The sequence below is a fragment of the Pseudorca crassidens genome, chromosome 9 (assembly GCF_039906515.1).
Source record: "Pseudorca crassidens isolate mPseCra1 chromosome 9, mPseCra1.hap1, whole genome shotgun sequence".
NCBI lineage: Eukaryota > Metazoa > Chordata > Mammalia > Artiodactyla > Delphinidae > Pseudorca > Pseudorca crassidens.
In genome coordinates, this window is record NC_090304.1 from 13062750 (window position 1) to 13084128 (window position 21379).

General features: G+C 40.6%; 1 protein-coding gene across 5 annotated transcripts in view; it reads left to right on the plus strand.

Annotated features, from left to right (window-relative positions):
* AGBL2 (AGBL carboxypeptidase 2) overlaps nt 1-21379 on the plus strand; it is a 43832-nt gene that overhangs the window by 13195 nt on the left and 9258 nt on the right. For 4 of the 5 annotated variants that reach the window (XM_067749007.1, XM_067749006.1, XM_067749005.1 and 1 more), the window contains exons 6-12: nt 6174-6281; nt 11323-11476; nt 13292-14074; nt 15845-16001; nt 18038-18164; nt 18706-18806; nt 19853-19983. In XM_067749007.1, coding sequence (XP_067605108.1) covers nt 6174-6281; nt 11323-11476; nt 13292-14074; nt 15845-16001; nt 18038-18164; nt 18706-18806; nt 19853-19983 — 1561 coding nt within the window. The remainder of the gene's footprint in view (nt 1-6173; nt 6282-11322; nt 11477-13291; nt 14075-15844; nt 16002-18037; nt 18165-18705; nt 18807-19852; nt 19984-21379) is intronic. The other variant, XM_067749008.1, reaches the window with a different exon arrangement.

Below are 21379 nucleotides of genomic sequence, written 5' to 3' on the forward strand. Positions count from 1 at the left end.
TCCATTCAGCCAGTCTGTGTTTTTGGTGGGAGCATTTAATCCATTTACATTTAAGGTAATTATCAATATGTATGTTCCTATTACTATTTTCTTAATTGTTTTGGGTTTGCTATTGTAGGTCTTTTCCTTGTCTTGTGTTTCCTGCCTAGAGAAGTTCCTTTAGCATTTGTTGTAAAGCTGGTTTGGTGGTGCTGAATTCTCTTAGCTTTTGCTTGACTGTAACAGTTTTAATTTCTCTGTCAAATATGAATGAGATCCTTGCTGGGTAGAGTAATCTTGGTTGTTGGTTTTTCCCTTTCATCAGTTTAAATATGTCCTGCCACTCCCTTCTGGCTTGCAGAGTTTCTGCTGAAAGATCAGCTGTTAACCTTATGGGGATTCCCTTGTATGTTATTTGTTGTTTTTCCCTTGCTGCTTTTAATATTTTTTCTTTGTATTTAATTTTTGATAGTTTGATTAATATGTGTCTTGGGGCTTCCCTGGTGGCACAGTGGTTGAGAGTCCGCCTGCCGATGCAGGGGACGCGGGTTCGTGCCCCGGTCTGGGAGGATCCCATGTGCCGTGGAACGGCTGGGCCCGTGAGCCATGGCCGCTGGGCCTGCGCGTCCGGAGCCTGTGCTCTGCAGCGGGAGAGGCCACAGCAGTGAGAGGCCCTCGTACCGCAAAAAAAAAAAAAAAAAATGTGTCTTGGCGTGTTTCTCCTTGGATTTATCCTGTATGGGACTCTCTATGCTTCCTGGACTTGATTGACTATTTCCTTTCCCATATTAGGGAAGTTTTCAACTATAACTCTTCAAATATTTTCTCAGTTCCTTTCTTTTTCTCTTCTTCTTCTGGGACCCCTATCATTCAAATGTTGGTGCATTTAATGTTGTCCCAGAGGTCTCTAAGAGTGTCCTCAATTCTTTTCATTCTTTTTTCTTTATTCTGCTCTACGGTAGTTATTTCCACTATTTTATCTTCCAGGTCACTTATCCGTTCTTCTGCCTCAGTTATTTTGCTATTGATTCCTTCTAGAGAATTTTAATTTCATTTATTGTGTTGTTCATCCTTGTGTGTTTGCTCTTTAGTTCTTCTAGGTCCTTGTTAAACGTTTCTTGTATTTTCTCCATGGTATTTCCAAGATTTTGGATCATCTTTACTATCATTACTCTGAATTCTTTTTCAGGTAGACTGCCTATTTCCTCTTCATTTGTTTGGTCTGGTGGGTTTTTACCTTGCTTCTTCATCTGCTGTGTGTTTTTCTGCCTTCTCATTTTGCTTAACTTACTGTGTTTGGGGTCTCCTTTTCGCAGGCTGCAGGTTCGTAGTTCCCGTTGTTTTTGGTGTCTGTCCCCAGTGGCTAAGGTTGGTTCAGTGGGTTGTGTAGGCTTCCTGGTGGAGGGGACTGGTGCCTGTGTTCTGATGGATGAGGCTGGGTCTTGTCTTTCTAGTGGGCAGGACTGCGTCCGGTGGTGTGTTTTGAGGTGTCTGTGACCTTATTATGATTTTAGGCAGCCTCTTTGGTAATGGGTCGGGTTGTGTTCCTGTCTTGCTAGTTGTTTGGCATAGGGTGTCCAGCGCTGTAGCTTGCTGGTTATTGAGTGGAGCTGGATCTTAGCATTGAGATGGAGATCTCTGGGAGAGTTTTCGCCGTTTCATATTACATGGAGCTGGGAGGTCTCTGGTGGACCAATGTCCTGAAGTTGGCTCTCCCACCTCAGGGGCACAGGCCTGACACCCGGCCAGAGCACCAAGACCCTCTCAGTCACACGGCTTTTGGGAAGTCTGAGGTCTTCTGCCAGCCTTCACTAGGAGTTCTCTAGGAGCTGTTCCACATGTAGATATATTTCTTATGTATTTGTGGGGAGGAGGGTGATCTCCACGTCTTATTCCTCTGCCATCTTGAAGGTCTCCCCCCTAAGGTACTTTTCAAAACATAAACCACTCCTTTGAGGAAAGAAGTTGGTTTTCATTGACCCAGTAGGTAATTTTCTTTGTTCACTTGCTTAATTTATTCTAATCACTCTCAGACACAGTGACCCACTACAGTGAAAGTCAGGAAACCTGGTTCCATCTGCCACTTGCTGATCATGAGTCACTGGGGAAAGTGCTAGACCTCTCTGAGCTGAATATTTATTTTCCCTCGAAACTCTGGAACTCCACACTCCAGAGGCCCTCCTTTTGATGTGCTGCCTCTCCCCTTCTGCGCAGGTCCTAAGAAGAAAAAATTTAAAAAAAATTTTATTGAAGTTTAATTGACTTATAAGGTCATGTTTCAAATGTATAGCCCAGTGATTCAGTTTTTTATATATATATATATATATATAAAAATATATATATGTATATATATATATATATATATATATATAAAATCTTTTTCAGATTCTCAGAAACGTTTACTTTTTTTTTTTTTTTTTTTTGCGGTACGCGGGCCTCTCACTGTTGTGGCCTCTCCCGTTGTGGAGCACAGGCTCCGGACGCGCAGGCTCAGCGGCCATGGCTCACGGGCCCAGCCACTCCGCAGCATGTGGGATCTTCCCGGACCGGGGCACGAACCCGTGTCCCCTGCATCGGCAGGCGGACTCCCAACCACTGCGCCACCAGGGAAGCCCAGCCCTACTATTTTTTAATCATATTTTGAGTTGATTGAGTTGATTGAGTTGATTGATTGAGTTGATCTTTGAGTTTTTGATGCAAGTACAATCTTTAGCCTTCATTTTATGAAGGATTTTCAGAAGTGGGGACTTTTATGATTGCTGGAACACTCATGTCTCTGCTTAAGACTGCTGATAAACAACTGGGTGTTTCTTATTTTCTCACTTTCCTCTTACAATATTCATTCATTGTATATTCATTAAGCATCTACCATATGCTAAGTATAGTGCTTGGTGTTAGAGATATAGTGATGAGCAAATGGAGACACTCAGAGCTCACAGACTAGTGAGGAAGTTAAAGATAGAACCAGGCAATTGCATAGCACTTGGTCCCTCTGGGAACACTTAACCCCAACCTGGAAGTTCAGTGAGGGTTTCCAAGAGAAGTTGACACAGAAGCTGAAATCTGAAGGATGAGTTAGAAGTGATCCAATTGAAAGGATCAAAGCAAAGTATTCCAGTTAGAGGAAACAGAAAAAGAACAAGACATGTTTGGGTAACCATGAAGCCTTCAACATGAAAGAAAAGAGATGAAGCTGAAGATACAAGGATTGGCTCAGAGTCTTAACTGGGGACAGAACTGCCCTTAGGGTGTTTGGAAATTGTTGGGGGGCACATTTTGAGTTGGCACAATAGCTGAGAAGTCTTAAGGTCATCTGTTCCTACCCTGTAGAAGTGGGGTTTTTTGGGTTTTTTGTTTGTTTGTTTCGCTGCATTGGGGCTTCATTGCTGTGTGTGGGCTTTCTCTAGTTGTGGTGAGCGGGGGGCTATTCTTTGTTGTGGTGTGCGGGCTTCTCATTGCAGTGACTTCTCTTGTTGCGGAGCACAGGCTCTAGGCACGCGGGCTCAGTAGTTGTGGCTTATAGGCTCTGGAGTGCAGGCTCAGTAGTTGTGACACACAGGCTTAGTTGCTCCACAGCATGTGGGCTCTTCCTGGACCAGGGCTCATACCTGTGTCCCCTGCATTGGCAGGCAGATTCTTAACCACTGCGCCACCAGGGAAGCCCCCATTTTTCAATTGGATTGTTTTTTTGCTGTTAAGTTGTATGAGTTCTTTATATATTTTGGATGTTAGCCCCTTATCAGATATATGATTTGCAAATATTTTCTCTCATTCAGAAAGTTGCCTTTTGGGAATTTCCTGGTGGTGCAGTGGTTAGGACTCTGCACTTTCACTGCCAGGGCCTGGGTTCGATGCCTAGTTGGGGAACTAGGATCCTGCATGCCATGTGGTATGGCCAAATTAAAAGAATAAAGGGTTGCCTTTTCATTTTGCTGATGGTTTATTTTGCTGTGCAGAAGCTTTTTAGTTTGATTTAGTTCCACTTTTTTACACTTTTGTTGTTTTTGCTTTTGTAGTCAGATTCAAAAACTCATCACCAAGACCTGTGTCAAGGAGCTTACTGCCTGTGTTTTCTTCTAGAAGTATTATGGTTTCAGGTCTTACATTCAAGTCATTAATTCATTTTGAATTAATTTTTGTGTGTGGTATAAGATAGTGGCCCAGTTTTATTCTTTTGCATATGGCTGTCCAGTTTTCCCAACACCATTTATTGGCGAGACTGTCCTTTCCCCATTGTATGTTCTTGCCTTCTTTGTCATAAATTAATTGACCACAGATGCATGGGTTTATTTCTGGGTTCTCTATTCTTTATTTTATTTTATTTTATTTTTGCCGTGCCACATGGCATGCGGGATCTTAGTTCCCTGACCAGAGATCAAACCAGTTCCCCCTGCAGTGGAAGCACAGAATCCTAACCACTGGACCACCAGGGAATTCCCTGGGCTCTCTGTTCTGTTCCCTTGATCTATGTATCTTTTTATGCAGATATCATATTGCTTTAATAACTATAGCTTTGTAATAGAGTTTGAAATCAGGGAGCATGGTGACTCTAACTTTGTTCTTCTTTGTCAAGGTTGCTTTGGCTATTGGGGATCTTTAATGGTTCCATATAAAATTTGGGATTGTTTGCTTTACTTTTGTGAAAAATGCCACTGGAATTTTGATAGAGACTGCATTGAATCTGTAAATTGCTTTAGGTAGTGTGGACATTTTAATAATATTGGTTCTTCCAACCTTGAGCACAGAGTATCTTTCCATTTATTTGTGTCTTCTTCAATATCATTCATTAATGTCTTATAGTTCTTGTTTAAATTTATTCCTAGGTATTTTACTCTTTTTGATGCAATGGTAAATGGGAATGTTTTCTTAATTTCTCTCTGAGAGTTCATTATTAGTGTATAGAAATGCACCGATTTTTGTGTATTGATTTTGTATTTTGCAACTTTACTGAATTTGTTATTAGGTCCAACAGTTTTTTGATAGAGTCTTTAGGGTTTTCTGTATATAATATATGTCAGTGGCAGTTTTAGTTCTTCCTTTCCAATTTGAATACCTTTTATTTCTTTTTCTTGCCTAATTGCTCTGGCTAGGACTTCCAGTACTATGTTGAATAAAGTGGTGGGAGTAGGCATCCTTGTCGTGTTCCTGATCTTAGAGGAAAAACTTTCAGCTTTTCACCGTTGAGTATGGTGTTAGCTGTGGGCTTGACATATGTGGCTTTTATTATGTTGAGATAGTCCCTCTATACCCATTTTGTTGAGAGTTTTTGTCATAAATGGATGTTGAATTTTGTCAGATGCTTTTTCTTCATGTATGGAAATAATCATATGATTTTTATCCTTCCTTTTGTTAATGTGATATATCACATTGACTGATTTGCAAATGTTGAACCATCCTTGCATCCCTGGAGTAAATCCCACTGATCATGGTGTGTGATTCTTTTGATGTACTGTTGAATTTAAGTTGTGTCTTTATATATGCCCTTGGCTTTCATCACTGGCTACTGTACTTAAAATGATATTGAGAAGTCACCCAAGTGTCATATGAGAAATCTTTCAGAATTGAGTGTTAATGAAAAAACCTTGTTTCTTCTGAAGAAACTGATATACTTATTCCTCTATATTAATAAAAAATATGTAGCTGAGCATATTTTCCTGACCGGGAGCTCAGGGACAAATTTTGAAGAGTTGATGAAATGACTATATTGACCTTTCTGCCTTATTTTTAGGTCTTCTATTTAAAGTTTATACTTCTGGGGCTTCTCTGGCGGTCCAGTGGTTAAGACTTCACCTTCCAATGCTGGGGGTGTGGATTCGATCCCTGGTCGGAGAGCTAATATCCCACATGCCTAGTGGCAAAAAAAAACATAAAACAGAAGCAATATTGTAACAAATTCAATAAAGACTTTTAAAATGGTCCACATCAAAAAAATCTAAAAAAATAAAGTTGATACTTCTGTTGTATATGCTTTTTGTTAAAAATTTCTCCATAGTCTTTATAGAAAGAAGCAAGACATAATTAATTAACAAACACACTGGAAACTTAGGGTAGGAATTTGGTTTGATTCCACCCTACTAGCCATTTGAATAATCATTATTATGATTTCATGTCAGTCTCATAAAGTGCCTTTTGTATTATTTCTTTTTTTTTTTTGTATTATTTCTTATTTTGTACTTTTTAATGTCTTCTTTCAGAATGGGTTCCACCTCAACCAGAATATTTCTATCAACCTACAGGAAATGAAAAGGCACCAAAAATTGTAGGAGAAGAAAAAGGCACAGTTGTCTATCAGTTAGATTCAGGTATTGTCATCACACTGAACAGTGAGTGATTAATCATGACCAAATTACAATAAATATATTTTCTATAATAAAAGTGATTTTCAAAAAGTCATATTTTAGTGATGAAGAAACTGTCTTTTCCAGACCAACCTGAGTGGGAGCCCTGAAATTCATGACCAATCAGTTTTAAGTTTTCAATCGTTTTTTTAAAATGTTATTATGTTTTCTTAATAGTTCTGAGTCCTTTTTATAGCTTCTTCCTTGTTATTCCCCTTCCTGAAAATCAAATGTTGGATCTTTGGGTAATTTGCTCTTCTTTTCTCCACCTCCTGAACCATAGTGAGTATTTTGTAGTATGTGCATATGACTGTCATTTACTCTGTGGTTTCCTGCATTAATTTGCAGGCATCCTAGCGGTAGAATTTCTGTCTTTTATAAAAATGTTCAGGACACTGTACCCAACAACAAAATACACATTCTTTTCAAGGGCACATGGTAAATTCCCCAGGATATACCATATACTAGGTTGTAAAGCGAGTCTTAATACATTTAAAAGGATTGAAGTCGTACAAAATATATTGTCTGATCACAGCAAAATTAAATTAGAAATCAACAACAGAATGAAATCTGGGAAATCTACAAATGTTTGCAAATTGAACAACACATTTCTAAGTAACCCATGGGTTAAAGAAATCATAAGAGTTCAAAAATATTTTGAACTGAGTGAAAATAAAACAACATATCAAAATTTATGAGATGCAGCCAAAGCACTGCAAGGTAAATTTTTGGCTTTAAATGCCTGTATTTAAAAGGAAGAAAGATCTCAAATCAATTACATAAGCTTCCATCTTAATAAATTAGAAAAATAAGAGCAAACTACATCCAAAGTGAGCAGAAGGAAGAAAATAATAAAGATAAAAACAGAAATCAGGGCTTCCCTGGTGGTGCAGTGGTTGAGAGTCCGCCTGCCGATGCAGGGGACACGGGTTCGTGCCCCGGTCCGGGAGGATCCCACATGCCGCGGAGTGGCTGGGCCCGTGGGCCATGGCCGCTGAGCCTGCGCGTCTGGAGCCCGTGCTCCGCAACGGGAGAGGCCACAGCAGTGAGAGGCCCGTGTACCGCAAAAACAAAACAAAATAAAACAAAAACAGAAATCAGTGAAATAGAAAAGTAATACAGAAAATCAAACCAAAAGTTGGTCCTTTGGAAACATTAACAAAATTGACAGAACTTTAGCCAGATCAACCAAGAAAAAAGGAGAGGAGACACAAATTATAGAAATCAGGAATGCAAGGGGACACAAGCATCAACTCTACAGAAATCAAAACAATTACAAGGTAATGCTATTAATGACTTTATGTCAGCAAATTAAACAACATAGATGAACAGGAGAAATTGCTAGAAAAACATATCAAAACTGATTCAGGAAGAAATTCAGATTATGACAAAGAAATTGAATTAGTAATTTAAAATCTTCCTGCAAAGAAATCCCTGGGCCAGATGGCTTAACAGGATTTGTTTGAATTGTACCAAACATTTAAAGATGAAATAGCACTAATGCTTCAAAACTTTGAAAACAGAGGAGGAGGAGGAAACACTTCCCAGCTCTTCTTATGAAGCCAGTATTCAAAGCCAGACAAAGACATCACAAGAAAACTATAGATTGGTGTTCCTCATGAACATAAATGCAAAAATCCTCAACCAAATACCAGCAAACCAAATTCAACAGCATATGGAAAGGATTATATACCATGACCAAGGGAGATTTGTTCCAGGAATCCAAGGGTGGTTCAACATAAGAAGATTGATGTGACACACCACATTAATACAACAAAGGGAAAAAAAACACAGTCATCTCAATCAATGCAGAAAAAGCATTTGACAAAATCAGGCCTTTCATGATAAGAACATTCTGAAAACTAGAAATAGGAGAGAATTTCCTCCGTTTAGTAAAGGGTATTTATGGAAAGGATGAATCAACTTCAAACCCACTAAAACAGCTATAACAGCAATACAGACAATAACAAGTGCTGGGGAGGATGTGAAACAGATGGTAATAGTAACCTTTAAGGCAGAAAAGATATATCATGTTAAAGAGAAGTAAGCTAATAGATAGTAATGATCAGAAAAGAAATCTATTTTATTGGAGGAGGAACATGTACCAAGTATAATTAGTAGAAATGGGATGTGTTAAGTCAGTGAAATCAGGGGAGGTTTTTACAGAAAAAAACTGTAATAGGAAGGAGGGACTGCAATGTGTTTACATTCCTACAGCTAGAAAAATAAAATGAGCCAGTTTTAGCAGAGAGGACCCATCTGAGATGTGGTTACACATGCTCCGCTCCCAGTTGCCTTGATTTTGAGCTCTCGTTACTATTTTGGCAAAAGCTGGTGAGGTAGAAAAGGTGAAGCAACTCATAGTCTACCTAGCTCCACCTTATGGAATGTCTGAGGAGGAGCTTGGGAGACTTTAAACTCAGATCATAAGTCAGTAGACTTGGGTTATAAATAGTAGGGGATATACTGCTCCTGCAACCTCAAGGAATTCTTGGATATTATAAACCTGTTTCACCTCTCGTTGACTTTGCTGTAGTCATTTTCAATAAATCAGATGACCATGAATCGCCACCGCTTCATCTGTTCTATCCAGACATATTTCTACAAAGGAGGAAACCCTGGGATTGAGAGATCATTCTCCTGATATGGCAGCTTTTGTGAATTGTCCCTATTGTCCTGTTACTACACATTTGTGGCAGCTGTCTTGATCTTCTTGTCCTTTGGATTCATCAAGGAGAGTTGAGCCCACACTGTTGGAGGAATGAAGAAACAGAAAACTGAGAAGATGGGGCTCCGGGGAGAATCTGGGAGTTTGTTAGCTTAGGAGACCTAGAGCAACCACTTTCTGTAAGGATATTGAGGGGAAAATAAGAAAGAGGTTTTGTTATTGAAAAATGTTACTGTGGGCTATGAGTTGGATCATTTTTTTTGTTTTGTTTTTTTAAATTTATTTTATTTTATTTACTTTTGGCTGTGTTGGGTCTTCGTTGCTGTGCGCGGGCTTTCTCTAGTTGCGGGGAGCAGAGGCTACTCTTTGTTGCGGTGCGCAGGCTTCTCATTGCGGTGGCCTCTCCCGTTGCGGAGCACAAGCCCTAGACATGCAGGCTTCAGTCGCTGTGGCTCGCGGGCTCAGTAGATGTGGCGCATGGGCTTAGTTGCTCCACGGCATGCGGGATCCTCCCGGACCAGGGCTCGAACCCGTATCCCCTGCATTGGCAGGTGGATTCCCAACCACTGCACCATCAGGGAAGCCCCTGGATCGTTTTTAAGTTACCTTAAAGACTAAAGAAAATATTGAAATTCCTATATTAATGACATCTGGTTGCCGATCTGTACTTTGTGGTTCCATGAAGAGATCGAATAACATGGGTCCCCAACTCTTAAATAGATTTACTTGTACTCCTGCTGCTGCTTCTGTTTTTACTTCCTCTGTGCTTTCACTCCTTTTTATGCTCGCTTTCTCCTTTGCTTTCATTTATAATCCAAATATTTATTCTCTAAATCTCCACAGTGGCAAGGTTGCGAATAGAAGCAAAAGTCATCATAATGTGAATATACTTACTAATGAACTGACTACTTATAAAATCAGACCCCATACATGTTTCTGTTTGTTTAATTCTCGTATCTATCCTGCCCGATGGTCAGCATCTTTGCTGGTATCAGTCACTTGTTGATGGTGGATATTGTTAACATCTGACAACATAATGCAAGTACAGTAAAAAATTAATTGCAAACTGAAATTATCCTGGGACTTCCCCAGTGGCATAGTAGTTAAGACTCCGTGCTCCCAATGCTGGGGGGCTGAGTTCGATCCCTGGTCAGGAAACTAGATCCCACGTGCATGCCGCAACTGAGAGTTCGCATGCCACAACTAAGGAGCCTGCGTGCCTCAACTATGGAGCCAGTGAGCCACAACTAAGGAGGCCACAAGCTGCAACTAAGGAATCCGCCTGCCACAACTAAGACCCAGTGCAACCAAATAAATAAATATTTTTAATAGTGAAATTATCCTTACAAGAGATGCAGGATTGTATGAAGTTGATGAATGTTAAAGAATTGCTTGCACCACTGCAAAACCATTGACAACTGAGAATCTAGAAATTTTTTATCAGTTAACAGTTAAAGAGAACATCAACAAAAGATGACAAAATAGATTCTTCTGGACACAACTGATAAGAACAGTGTGGTACAAAGAGAGTCCTTGGGAGAACTGTGGGTCCTAAAAGAGTTTTGCAAAAGTAACTGCAAAAAATCAAAGGTGTCACGTGGCATTCTCACTGAATTTGTCTGAAAAATTGTAAGCCCACCAAAAAAAAAAAATTAACAATTGATTCTTTGTTATTCCAAGGATTAGAAAGAGGTTGTGATTATAATCTAAATTTTCCTAAATAAAATAATATAAATTGTGTAATGTTTTTTGTTTTAGCTCAATGTTAAAGAAAAAGTTTCAATCATAACCTTTTCTTTTCACTAATTACTGTGATATTTTGATTCCCCTCTTAGACAAATTGCACTCGTGCCAGTTCTTCTCACGCTTCTATTTTTGTTATATTTAAATCTGGAATGATATACCAAACAATGACATGGAGTGTACTTTATTTTCTCTCTTTTTTTTTCCCCCTTTATCTTCTTTTTAAATTAATAAATAGGTGCTATTTGGCTTTTTGTTTGTTCTTGTAGAATAAGACTGCAAATGTTTTCCGGTGCTCCACTTAGAATGTAATTTTTTGCCAGCATCCTTTTAAATTAGAGTTTAAATGGGTATAAGCAGTATTTGAGTTGCCAAGGGTAACCAGGTAGCAAAAGGAAGTCCTCTAAACTACTTAAAGGTCTTCAAATATATACATTTTTAAAACTTAAAAGTCTCAGCAAGGACAATTGAAAATTTAAATACTCATTGTTCTTAAGCTAGAATAGTGCTGAACACAGAGGGGTTCAATTAATATTTGCTGGATAGATGGATTCTGAGTGAAACTTGGACTGAGTATGTCTGTCTCATCTGCAGTGCCCACCGAAGATTCCTATTTCACCACTTCCAGAGTGGGAGGCAAACCAGGGATTATCAAGGAACTGGCAGTCACGTTGCAAGGACCAGAAGATGATACTCTACTGTTTGAATCAAGGTTTGAGAGTGGGAACCTGCAGAAAGCTACTAGAGTGTGAGTAACAAAGAGGAATTTCCCAAAGGGATGATGACTGAAGTGACTGAGAAGTGTCTTCAGGAATCATGTTAGCGATCAGGAGTGTTTTTGTGAAAGAGAAAAGTGATGAGAGGTGATTGTGAGGACGATGAAGAAGAATGAAATCATTGTGAGTCATACTTTTCAGAATGAAAATTTATCTAAATTATTTTTTCTACTTCTGAAAGAAATCAGTGCGCGTTTGAAATTTGCATTGTTGACCTGAAATAAACAGACTGTCAGATATTTCTCCAGCAAAGATGCGTTTAGTCAGTATTGGCAGAGAACTGCAATTCAGGGTCTGCAACCACGGGGGACGCCACATGCAAGTCCCACACTACAAGAGAGGGAGAACACTTTCACTGAGAGGAGAAGGAAGTTGGGAGGGCTCCAGTAAACAAAGGGTCCGTGGCTTTTCATTGGCTGAGTCCTTGCCAGGAAGGAAAAGGAGTCTTTTTTTCTTCCTGTTGGACTCTGCTTTCATTGCAGGGCATGAGAGCTCCCTCTTCTGGTCTCCCAACTCTATTTAATTGGGTTTCTGGTTATTAATTTTTTACAGTCTCAATAAAAATACCATAAAAGTTGCAGTTCTATAATCATACCTCCTGGATGCAGCAACTGTTTATAGTTTTGTGTATATGCATTAATTTTCTCTCTCTCTATAATATGTAATATACACAAATTACATATTTTTAAAAATAGGAAAGTGGTATACATACTGTTTTACATGTTGCTTTTTTCCACTTAATAAAATTTAAATATTTTTCTATGGCCATATCACAGATATTCATATTGTCCTATTGTATGGATACTCCATACCTTATTTACCTTGTCCCCAACTGATGGGAAATTAAGATGTTTACAATATTTTGCTTAATGAATTAATACCCTTATGCATTTTTTTTTTTTTTTGGTCGCACTGTGCAGGTTGTGGGATCTTAGCTCCCCGACCAGGGATCGAATCCATGCTCCCTGCAGTGGAAGCGCAGAGTCCTAACCACTGGACCACCAGGGAACTCCCTGCATTTGTATTTTTAAGTATTTGTGGTTTTATGAGATAAACTCTAGAAATAAAATTGTTGGTTCAGGGTTTGATCACTTCAGTACCGCTAGTTTTTGCCCATTTGCCCTCCCAATGTGATTTCAGTCCCCATCAACTGTGTGTGAGAGTGCCTGGTTCGCAGCACTGGAATGTTGATGAGATGGAGGGGGAAAGGGCATCCTATTTTAATTTGTGCTTCATTAATTATGCATGTGGGTGAATATCTTTCCATGCTTTTTGGCATTTGTATTTTGTCTTCTGCAAGTTCAACAAGGTGAAAGCATTCCAGAGATGCCCCCTCATCTTCAAATAAGTGAGAATCAGATATAAAAATAGCACAGAGGGCTTACAGGTCTCCTCTACAGTGATGATGTCCAGGATGTAGCTAACAGCCAACATGGGGCTCTGGCTTCACTACTGTTCAGTGTATTAAAGAGAAATGTGTTGAAGTGGTTAGAAACTGCTATTGGATACTCTCAAAAGATACCAAGAAGCTCACAGTGCTCCCAGAAATGCTGTGCAGCAGTGTAAGTTTTGAGATTCTTCCTGTCCCACTCCGAATAAACTTTCTTTTCCCAAGTTCCTTCTAGCCTAATATGTGAGTTGGAAAACTAGGGAAATAAGAAAATAAATGTGTGATGTAGCAGGCTTTTCTGTTGTAATAAGATCTGTTTTTACCAGAGGGAAACAATGTTTGTTTTTTGAGGGGCGTGTGGAGTTATAGAGATATTCTTCTGTGTTCTCTATTACAGAAACACCTATGAGTATGAACTCACCTTGCGAACTGACCTCTACACGAATAAGCACACTCAGTGGTTTTATTTTCGAGTTCAGAACACCAGAAAAGATGTCACCTATCGCTTCACCATCGTCAACCTCCTGAAACCCAAGAGCCTTTATACTATAGGGATGAAGCCACTCATGTATTCCCAATTGGATGCCAGCACCCACAGCATTGGCTGGAGGAGAGAAGGAAATGAAATCAGGTACTATAGGAGCAACACGGATGATGGGCAGCAGCGCTTTTACTGTCTCACATGGACCATTCAGTTTCCACATGACCAGGACACTTGCTTCTTTGCACACTTCTACCCATATACGTACTCTGACTTGCAGTGCTTCCTCCTGTCAGTGGCAAACAGCCCCGTCCAATCTCAGTTCTGCAAACTCCGAACTTTATGCAGGAGCCTTGCAGGAAACATCGTCTACCTGCTCACCATCACCAACCCAGCCCGGACCCCTCAAGAGGCAGCTGCAAAGAAAGCTGTGGTCTTGACTGCCAGAGTGCACCCTGGGGAAAGTAATGGCTCTTGGATTATGAAAGGCTTTTTGGACTTCATCCTTAGCAACTCCCCAGATGCCCAGCTCCTCAGAGATATCTTTATCTTCAAAGTGGTTCCCATGTTAAATCCAGACGGAGTGATCGTGGGGAATTATCGTTGTTCATTGGCTGGAAGGGACTTGAACAGGCATTATAAAACTATTCTGGAGGAGTCTTTTCCTTGTATCTGGCACACCAAGAACATGATCAAGAGGTGAGGCCTTTATCTATTGGTCTTACTCTGAACGCTGTCAGCACTATCTGATGGCATGAGATCTCTTCTCATGGCATAGGAATCGGGTATAGCTTTGTGGACAGTCTTCAACGTTCTCTTTGCAGCCACTTGGGTTTGTTCATTTTCAAACTTTAAATCATGTCTTATCTTTGGGTTGAAACTGAACATGCGAGATTTCAGCTAGAAGCATTTCACTTATAAGTGAAATGATTGAATGGAAAAGGTCAAAAGTCAAGGAGTTCATAGGTCTTCATGATGAGACTTGTGTAACAGTAATAATAATAGTAGTACCTAACAATTAGTGAGTGCTTATGTACGACAGGCAGTATTACACATGACCCATTTAATCTTCACATTCACCCTGTGAGGTAGGCACAATCAATATTCCCATCTTGTATATGATGAGGAAATTAAGGCCCAGAAAGTTTAAGAAACTTGCTCAAAGTCATAGAGCTAGTTCTCTGGTTGCAGAGTCTGAATGCCTTATTACCATCTTATATTGCCTCTTATGAAGAATGAATAATAATGGGACTTCCCTGGTGGCTCAGTGGTTGGGAGTCCGCCTGCCAATGCAGGGGACACGGGTTCGAGCCCTGGTCCGGGAAGATCCCACATGCCATGGGGTACAACTACTGAGCCTGCGCTCTAGAGCCCGTGAGCCACAACTACTGAAGCCCATGCGCCTAGAGCCCATGCTCCACAACAAGAGAAGCCACTGCAGTGAGAAGCCTGATCACCGCAACAAAGAGCAGCCCCCACTCACCACACCTAGAAAAGCCCGCGTGCAGCAACAAAGACCCAATGCAGCCAAAAATAAATAAATAAATTTATTTTTTTAAAAAAAAAGAATAATAAATCAATCTGCATTTTCCAAGCGTATATAAAAGCAGTTGAAGCCTATGATAGAATAGCACCCGCCTTAAAGGAGCTTCCATTTCGCTGGGCATGCAACTGCAGCAGATATGAATATGTGAACGCACGCACCTTCTCACCATATCTGTGTGAATGGCTGAGAGTTGTGTTGGGTTGGTAGGCAAAATGGCTAAGAGCATATATTGGAGTCAGGCAGGTCTGGGTTTGAGACCTGGTTTTACTACTGGCTGGTTCTGTGACCATGGAAGTGATTTAACCTCTCTGTGCTTCAGCTTTCTTATCTGTAGAATGGGGATAATAATACCTGTGCTGGGTGGTTACTGTGAGGATTCAATGAGATAATCCATGTAATCTGTTTAGCACAGTACCCTGCACATTGTAAATGTGGGGCATTATTGTTACCACCACCGTCATCATGGAGAAGGTGTTTGGAGGTGTCCTGGTAATCAGGAAACAAAGAAGAGCTGAGTCTTAAAGGAACTAGCCCTGGAATGTCAGAAACCAAGGCTTTCTTTGGTTCTTTCCCCTCTCTACCTCTCTCTCTCTTTCCACAGTTCTGCACCAGAGTGGGCTTTCCTTTAGTAGATTTTCTCCTCTTTCTTGTCAGCTTATGCAAGGCCTACCCATCTCCCCTTTCCACATCCCCTTTTCCATCAAGTTCCTCTGGCTGGCAGAGGCAAGGAGTGCTGGTGACATGTTTCCAGCAGGGGCTGAGGTTGGGCATAGGGTCCTTTGAAGGTCATTAGGGGCTGAAATTTTCTTAGGGGGGAAAGTATCAACAGACATCCTTAAGGAAGAGACTCCAAAGGATCCTTGGTCATGCTCATGCCCTGTATATCCATTGAGTTCTTTGTTTGCCTCCCCCACCCCCAACAGACTTCTTGAAGAAAGGGAGGTTCTCTTGTATTGTGATATCCACGGCCACAGCCGTAAGAGTAATATCTTCCTGTACGGCTGTAATAACAATGATCACAAGTTCTGGCTTCACGAGCGAGTCTTTCCTTTAATGTTAAGCAAAAATGCTCCAGATAAGGTAAGCATGTAAGGTAATTTTCTGTCCATTGACTAAGGGGGAAGGATAACTCATTGCTTCCTATATGCAGTGTTTGATTTGCCACTTTTATCTCTCCATTATCTTGGGTAAATCCCAGCTACCTGGACTTCAAGAATTTAGAAACGTGTGGCTTTAAGAATTACTCTGTGTCCGATGAAAAGATAAGTAAAATGTAGTGTATCCACACAATGGAATGTTATTTGGCAGCAAGAAGAATTGAGTACTGGTGTGCTAGGACACGGATGAACCTTGAAAACATTACACTAAGTAAAAGAAGCTAGACACAAAAAGCCACGTATATGATTCCATTCTATGAAATGTTCAGAAGAGGCAAATCTATAGAGACAGAAAGTGGGTTAATGATTGCCTAGGGCAGATGTGGGGAGGATGGCATGGGGAGTGACTGCTAATGAGGGGTACTGGGTTTCTTTTTGGGGTGATGAAAATGTTCTAAACTTAGGTTGTGGTAATGGTCGCACAACTCTGTGAATATCTTTAAATCACTGAATTGTGTGCTTTAAATGTGTGAATTTTATGGTATGTGAATTATATCAATAAAGATGATTTTTTTTTAATTGCTCTAGGCACAGGTTCAAACTGTTAGTAGGTAGAATTCTCTATCATCTTTCATCCTGTGTTTGGCAGTGGAAGAAGGGACTGAAGGACAAATGCTAATATTGCTAATAGCAAAATGCTAATATTATATGAGTCTCCACAGAAACGTTTATGTAATACAAGATCACAAATAACTGCAAGATATTAAAGGGCTAATAAAAACAACTTAAAAGTCTTTAATAGTTGGCTGAGTAACAGCTCTGTGACAGTTGTATCTGCATTGATTTAGAAGCTGGTTTTCAACATCATAAATAAATTCACAAAATGTAACTGTCATTGGAAAGAAGAAATTAGACTGGATTCAGAAAAGTATTTAAATGACAGTGTAAATTTTCTCACATAAAGATACAGGACAAATATTTTGTCTCTGCTACTCTTATCTGTAAAAACAAAGAAGAAAAAGGAAGCCTTTTTTCCTTCTGCCCTTTATCCCTCCCTCCCTTCTTTCCTTTCTTTTTCCTTTTCTTTTTTCAATCTTCGTGTTTTTTCCAGGGATCTCTTTTCTTCACATGAAATCCCATCCGGAACCTAGCGTTTAAAACAATGAAAAGCAGCGCTGCGCTAGTTGAAGTGGGCGGAGGGAGGGCTCAGTACCCTGCCGTCCTGTGTCCTCAGTTCTTGCAGCAGGAGCGCCCTGGGGCTCCTCGGTAGAACCTCTGGATTTCAGAGAGCACAATTCAGAAATCACTGGTAGTGAGACGCCTTCCGACTCTAAAGCATTTTCAGCAGGACAGGATAGGTTGGGATAGTTGCAAAGTATACGTTTACAGACTCCAAATGAGGAAAGAGAATTGGGGCGGTCATGAAAGACAGTGGAGGATATTGAACTCCAAGCCAGAAACGTTAGTGATGAGCAGCAGAAGAGCTCTAGCAGAGGCTGTAGGGGCGGGGCACACACAGCTCATAGAAAGAGGGCAAATGCAGCTAGACCCAAGGGTTCAAGTTGGGGAGGGGTAGAAAATAAACCTTAGAAAGGCTGGCTAGTGCCTTGAATGCTAAAGTAAGCCAGCATTCCCAAAGAGGCCCTCAAGGAACCCTAGTCCTGCAAAATGTCCCTGGGGAAGGTGGTGAAGGAAAGGAAGCGTTCATGAGCAATGAAAATCAGAATATACTGTCTCCCGTTTGGAGGGTCAGCGTTCACAACAACATATTAAATGCTCTGAGAAGTCCCACAGAGGAGGCCTGTTTGGTCTTGTTAAACCTTCTCCCTGACCAACAGAACTCATTTTTTTCCTCTGTTACATCTAGTAACATCTCTTAGAATTAGTATGTTATGGAACATACGTTAGAAAGTAACATATAGAACCCAAGGGAACCATTTTTTTAATTCATATTAGTGAATTTAGACATCTTAACGTTTGCCAATTTATAATTAACAGAGGGCTTGGATTTCTCTTTAGTTCTCTTTCCATAGTTGTAATTTTAAAGTCCAAAAGTGCAAAGAAGGAACAGGACGAGTCGTGATGTGGCGGATGGGGATCCTAAACAGCTATACCATGGAGTCTACCTTTGGTGGGTCCACCCTGGGTAAGCTCTCTTTTGTATATCATAAGCCGGCATGGCAAGGGGACGCCAAGCAAAGCACTGGGGAGATGAAATCTCCTTGAATGTTGGGGAAATAATTGACCTAGAAGATTTTCTTGTCTGTGCCTTAATGTTAAATTTGAGAACCCAAAATATGAGTGTGAAACATAATACCTGATGGGGCAGTATAGCATAGTTGTTGCTCAGGCCCTGGAAATCAGGCAGGTCTGGGTTTGAATTTCCGTTTACTGGCAATAATAATAGTACCTGCATTACAGGCACTACTTAAGGAGGCAGTGCATGTAAAGCACTTGACATAGTGCCTACCACAGAGTAAAGCCTCAGTAACTGTAGCCATCATGATTGTAAACTTGTTCATTGTCAGAGATTCTCCTGAATCAAACTAAAACTAGAAGGAGAGAGACCCTGTCCAGAAGCGTAATATTCTAGAATCATAGGTGGTGTTTCTAACGAGATATTCCTAAATGAGATTTGCATTTGCTCATTAAGATTTAATAAGAAGTGTTATGGATTTTTTCCGCAGGCAATAAAAGAGACACTCACTTTACCCTTGAGGATCTAAAATCCCTGGGTTATCATGTCTGTGACACCCTTCTGGATTTCTGTGATCCTGACAGAACCAAGGTAAAAATGGGGTTTCAAGAAATATGGTGATGTGACTGTGATCGTTTTCACGTGGGTCCGAAGTCAGCCCAGTGGGATTACAGGCAATCTTTATTTTCCTCTTAATATTTTTCTGAAGTTTTTCTAATCAAAGAAAATAAGAAAGCCCCCAGCCTGCAGTCTCAGCAAACAATAAGACCTCATACTTCCCCAAGAACAGAGGCCATGGTGCCACCTTCCCTTCAGCACACCTCTCCCTCGCTTCTAGGCTTAGCTGTGGCAGCACCAATTCTTACTTCCCTTCCTCCTGTTTCAGAAAATCAGGTGTCCTTTCTCTTCTCCAAAACTATCCCTGTCCTTCAAGCACTTGCCAACCTCCCCTGTGGCCTCCCTGAGGTCTTGCCTCAGTTACCTCCTCTCTTTTCTGTGCCCTCAGTTTTCTCCTTTTCTTCTTCCCCTCAACTGCAGATGTTCTCAAGCTGCCCCCATCCTAAATACAAATGAAGGCTTCCTTTAGCCTTGTTGCTCCAGGAGATTATTTCTATTTCACATCACCACTCGCCTTCTTAAAAGGGAGCGTGTACTCATGGTCTCTAACTCGTCTCTCATACCCCCTCTGAAATGTCGGCCCTGGGAACACATGACATGCACCACTCTGGATGCAACTGTTCAATTAAAAAATACTTAAAAGACACTCTGACCTCAACATAGGGCCTGTTAAATCAGATTTGCCATAGGCCAAATTCTGAACAACCCCATTCTAACTTTCCCTACTCAAAAAAATAAAATAAATCTGACCTTTGCATTGTTCAAGAAGTGTATTATTGGCTTTAGCCAGGGAAAAGTGACTAAAGCAGTGTTCACTGATATTCTGCCCTAAAAATGCTGCTGTCTGTTCTTACAGCTCATGTAACTTATTGTTAACATGTCCTTAGTAGCAGAGGTTACAGCTTACTCATCTTTATGTCTCCAGCAATAAATAAAGTGCCTTTCAGCGTATACTTAGTAAATATCTGATGAATAACTAAATGAATAATCAAAAATAGTTCTTTTTTTCACTTCCATAGTTCATGCAGTGTCTAGCAGAGCTTAAAGAGCTCTTACAACAGGAGATCCATAAGAAATTCAAAGAACTTGGACAAGATATGGATTTAGAAGGAAGCTGGAGTGACATCTCTTTGTCTGACATTGAATCCAGGTAACAAACTTCATTTCAAAGAAAAACCGTAGGGGTTCTATATATATATTTTTAATTGTCTTGCCTGCTCTGTTGTTTTGTTGGTTTTGAACCTCAGGTGCAAAATATTGAATAAATCATGGCACCCTTAAATGCACTTCATTCCTTCAACAACTATGTATTGAGTGCCTGATCTTTGACAGCCTCTCTTCTAGGCTCTAGAAAGCGTTAGGGAGATGGGCAGGCGGTTTGTGTAGGACCTCGTAGGCAATTGTGAAGCCTTTGTCTTTTACTTCAAGGGAGATGGAAAGCCTTTGGAAGGTTTTAAGTACACAAGTATCGTGACCTGACTTAGGTTTTACTGGGGCTGCTATGTGGAAAAGAGATTGTAAAGAGGAAAGGTCTAAGCAGGACACTCATTAGGAGGCTCTTGCAATAATACAGAAGAAGGGTGATGGTGCTTAGGGGTGTAGCAGTGTTTGGGGGTGTGGGAATTGGTTGGATTCTAGATATATTTTGAAGTTTCACACATTAAGATTTGCTTATGGATTGGATATCGGGTATAAGAGAAAGAGAGAATGACTCTATAATTGGTTGGATGGAGTTGCCTTTAACTGAGCTGAGGAAGATGAAGTGGGTGGAGAAGGTTAGGGGGGTGATGAAGATCAGGAATCTAGTGTTGGGCATGTTGAGTTTGAGGTGTCTAGTAGATGTCTAAATGGAGATATGGAATAAGCAGTTGGATATATGAGTCTGGAGTTCAGTGTAGAGAGGTCTGATGGAGAGAGTCATGGATAGATGATATTTAAACCTTAAGTGTGGCAGATATCCCAAGGGAGTAAGTGCAGGTAGAGTAGAAAAGAGGGCTGAGTCTGAGCTGGGTACCATAGCTGTAAGAGGTTAAAGAGACCATGAGGAGCCAGCGAATAAGACTAGGAAGGGACCAGCACGGCCAAAAGAAAACCAGGAGAGTGATTCTTTTAAAGTAAATCAGATCGTGTCATTCCTCTGTTTAAAACACCTCAGTGGCTTCACCACTTCACTCAGATACAAAGTCAAGGACCCTACAGTGGCCTACAAGGCTATAGGATCTAGCCATCTGCTACCTCTGTGACCTCCACCCTCACCCTCTTACACACTGCTACAGCTACACTGGCCTCCCTGCTCTACCTCAGGGCCCTTGCACTGTCAGTTCCAACTGCTCTCCCCCAGATATTCACAATGCTAATTCCTTCACCCCCTTCAAGTCTTTGCTTAAGCGCCAGCTTTTTCAGTGTGGCCTCTACCCTCATTACTCTAATATTGCAGCTTGCTCCCCTGCCTTCACCCTCCTGCCATTCCTCAACCCCTTTACATGCTCTGCTTTTTTCCATAGCATTTTACCACCTTCTGTATCATTTGTCATTCTATATAACTT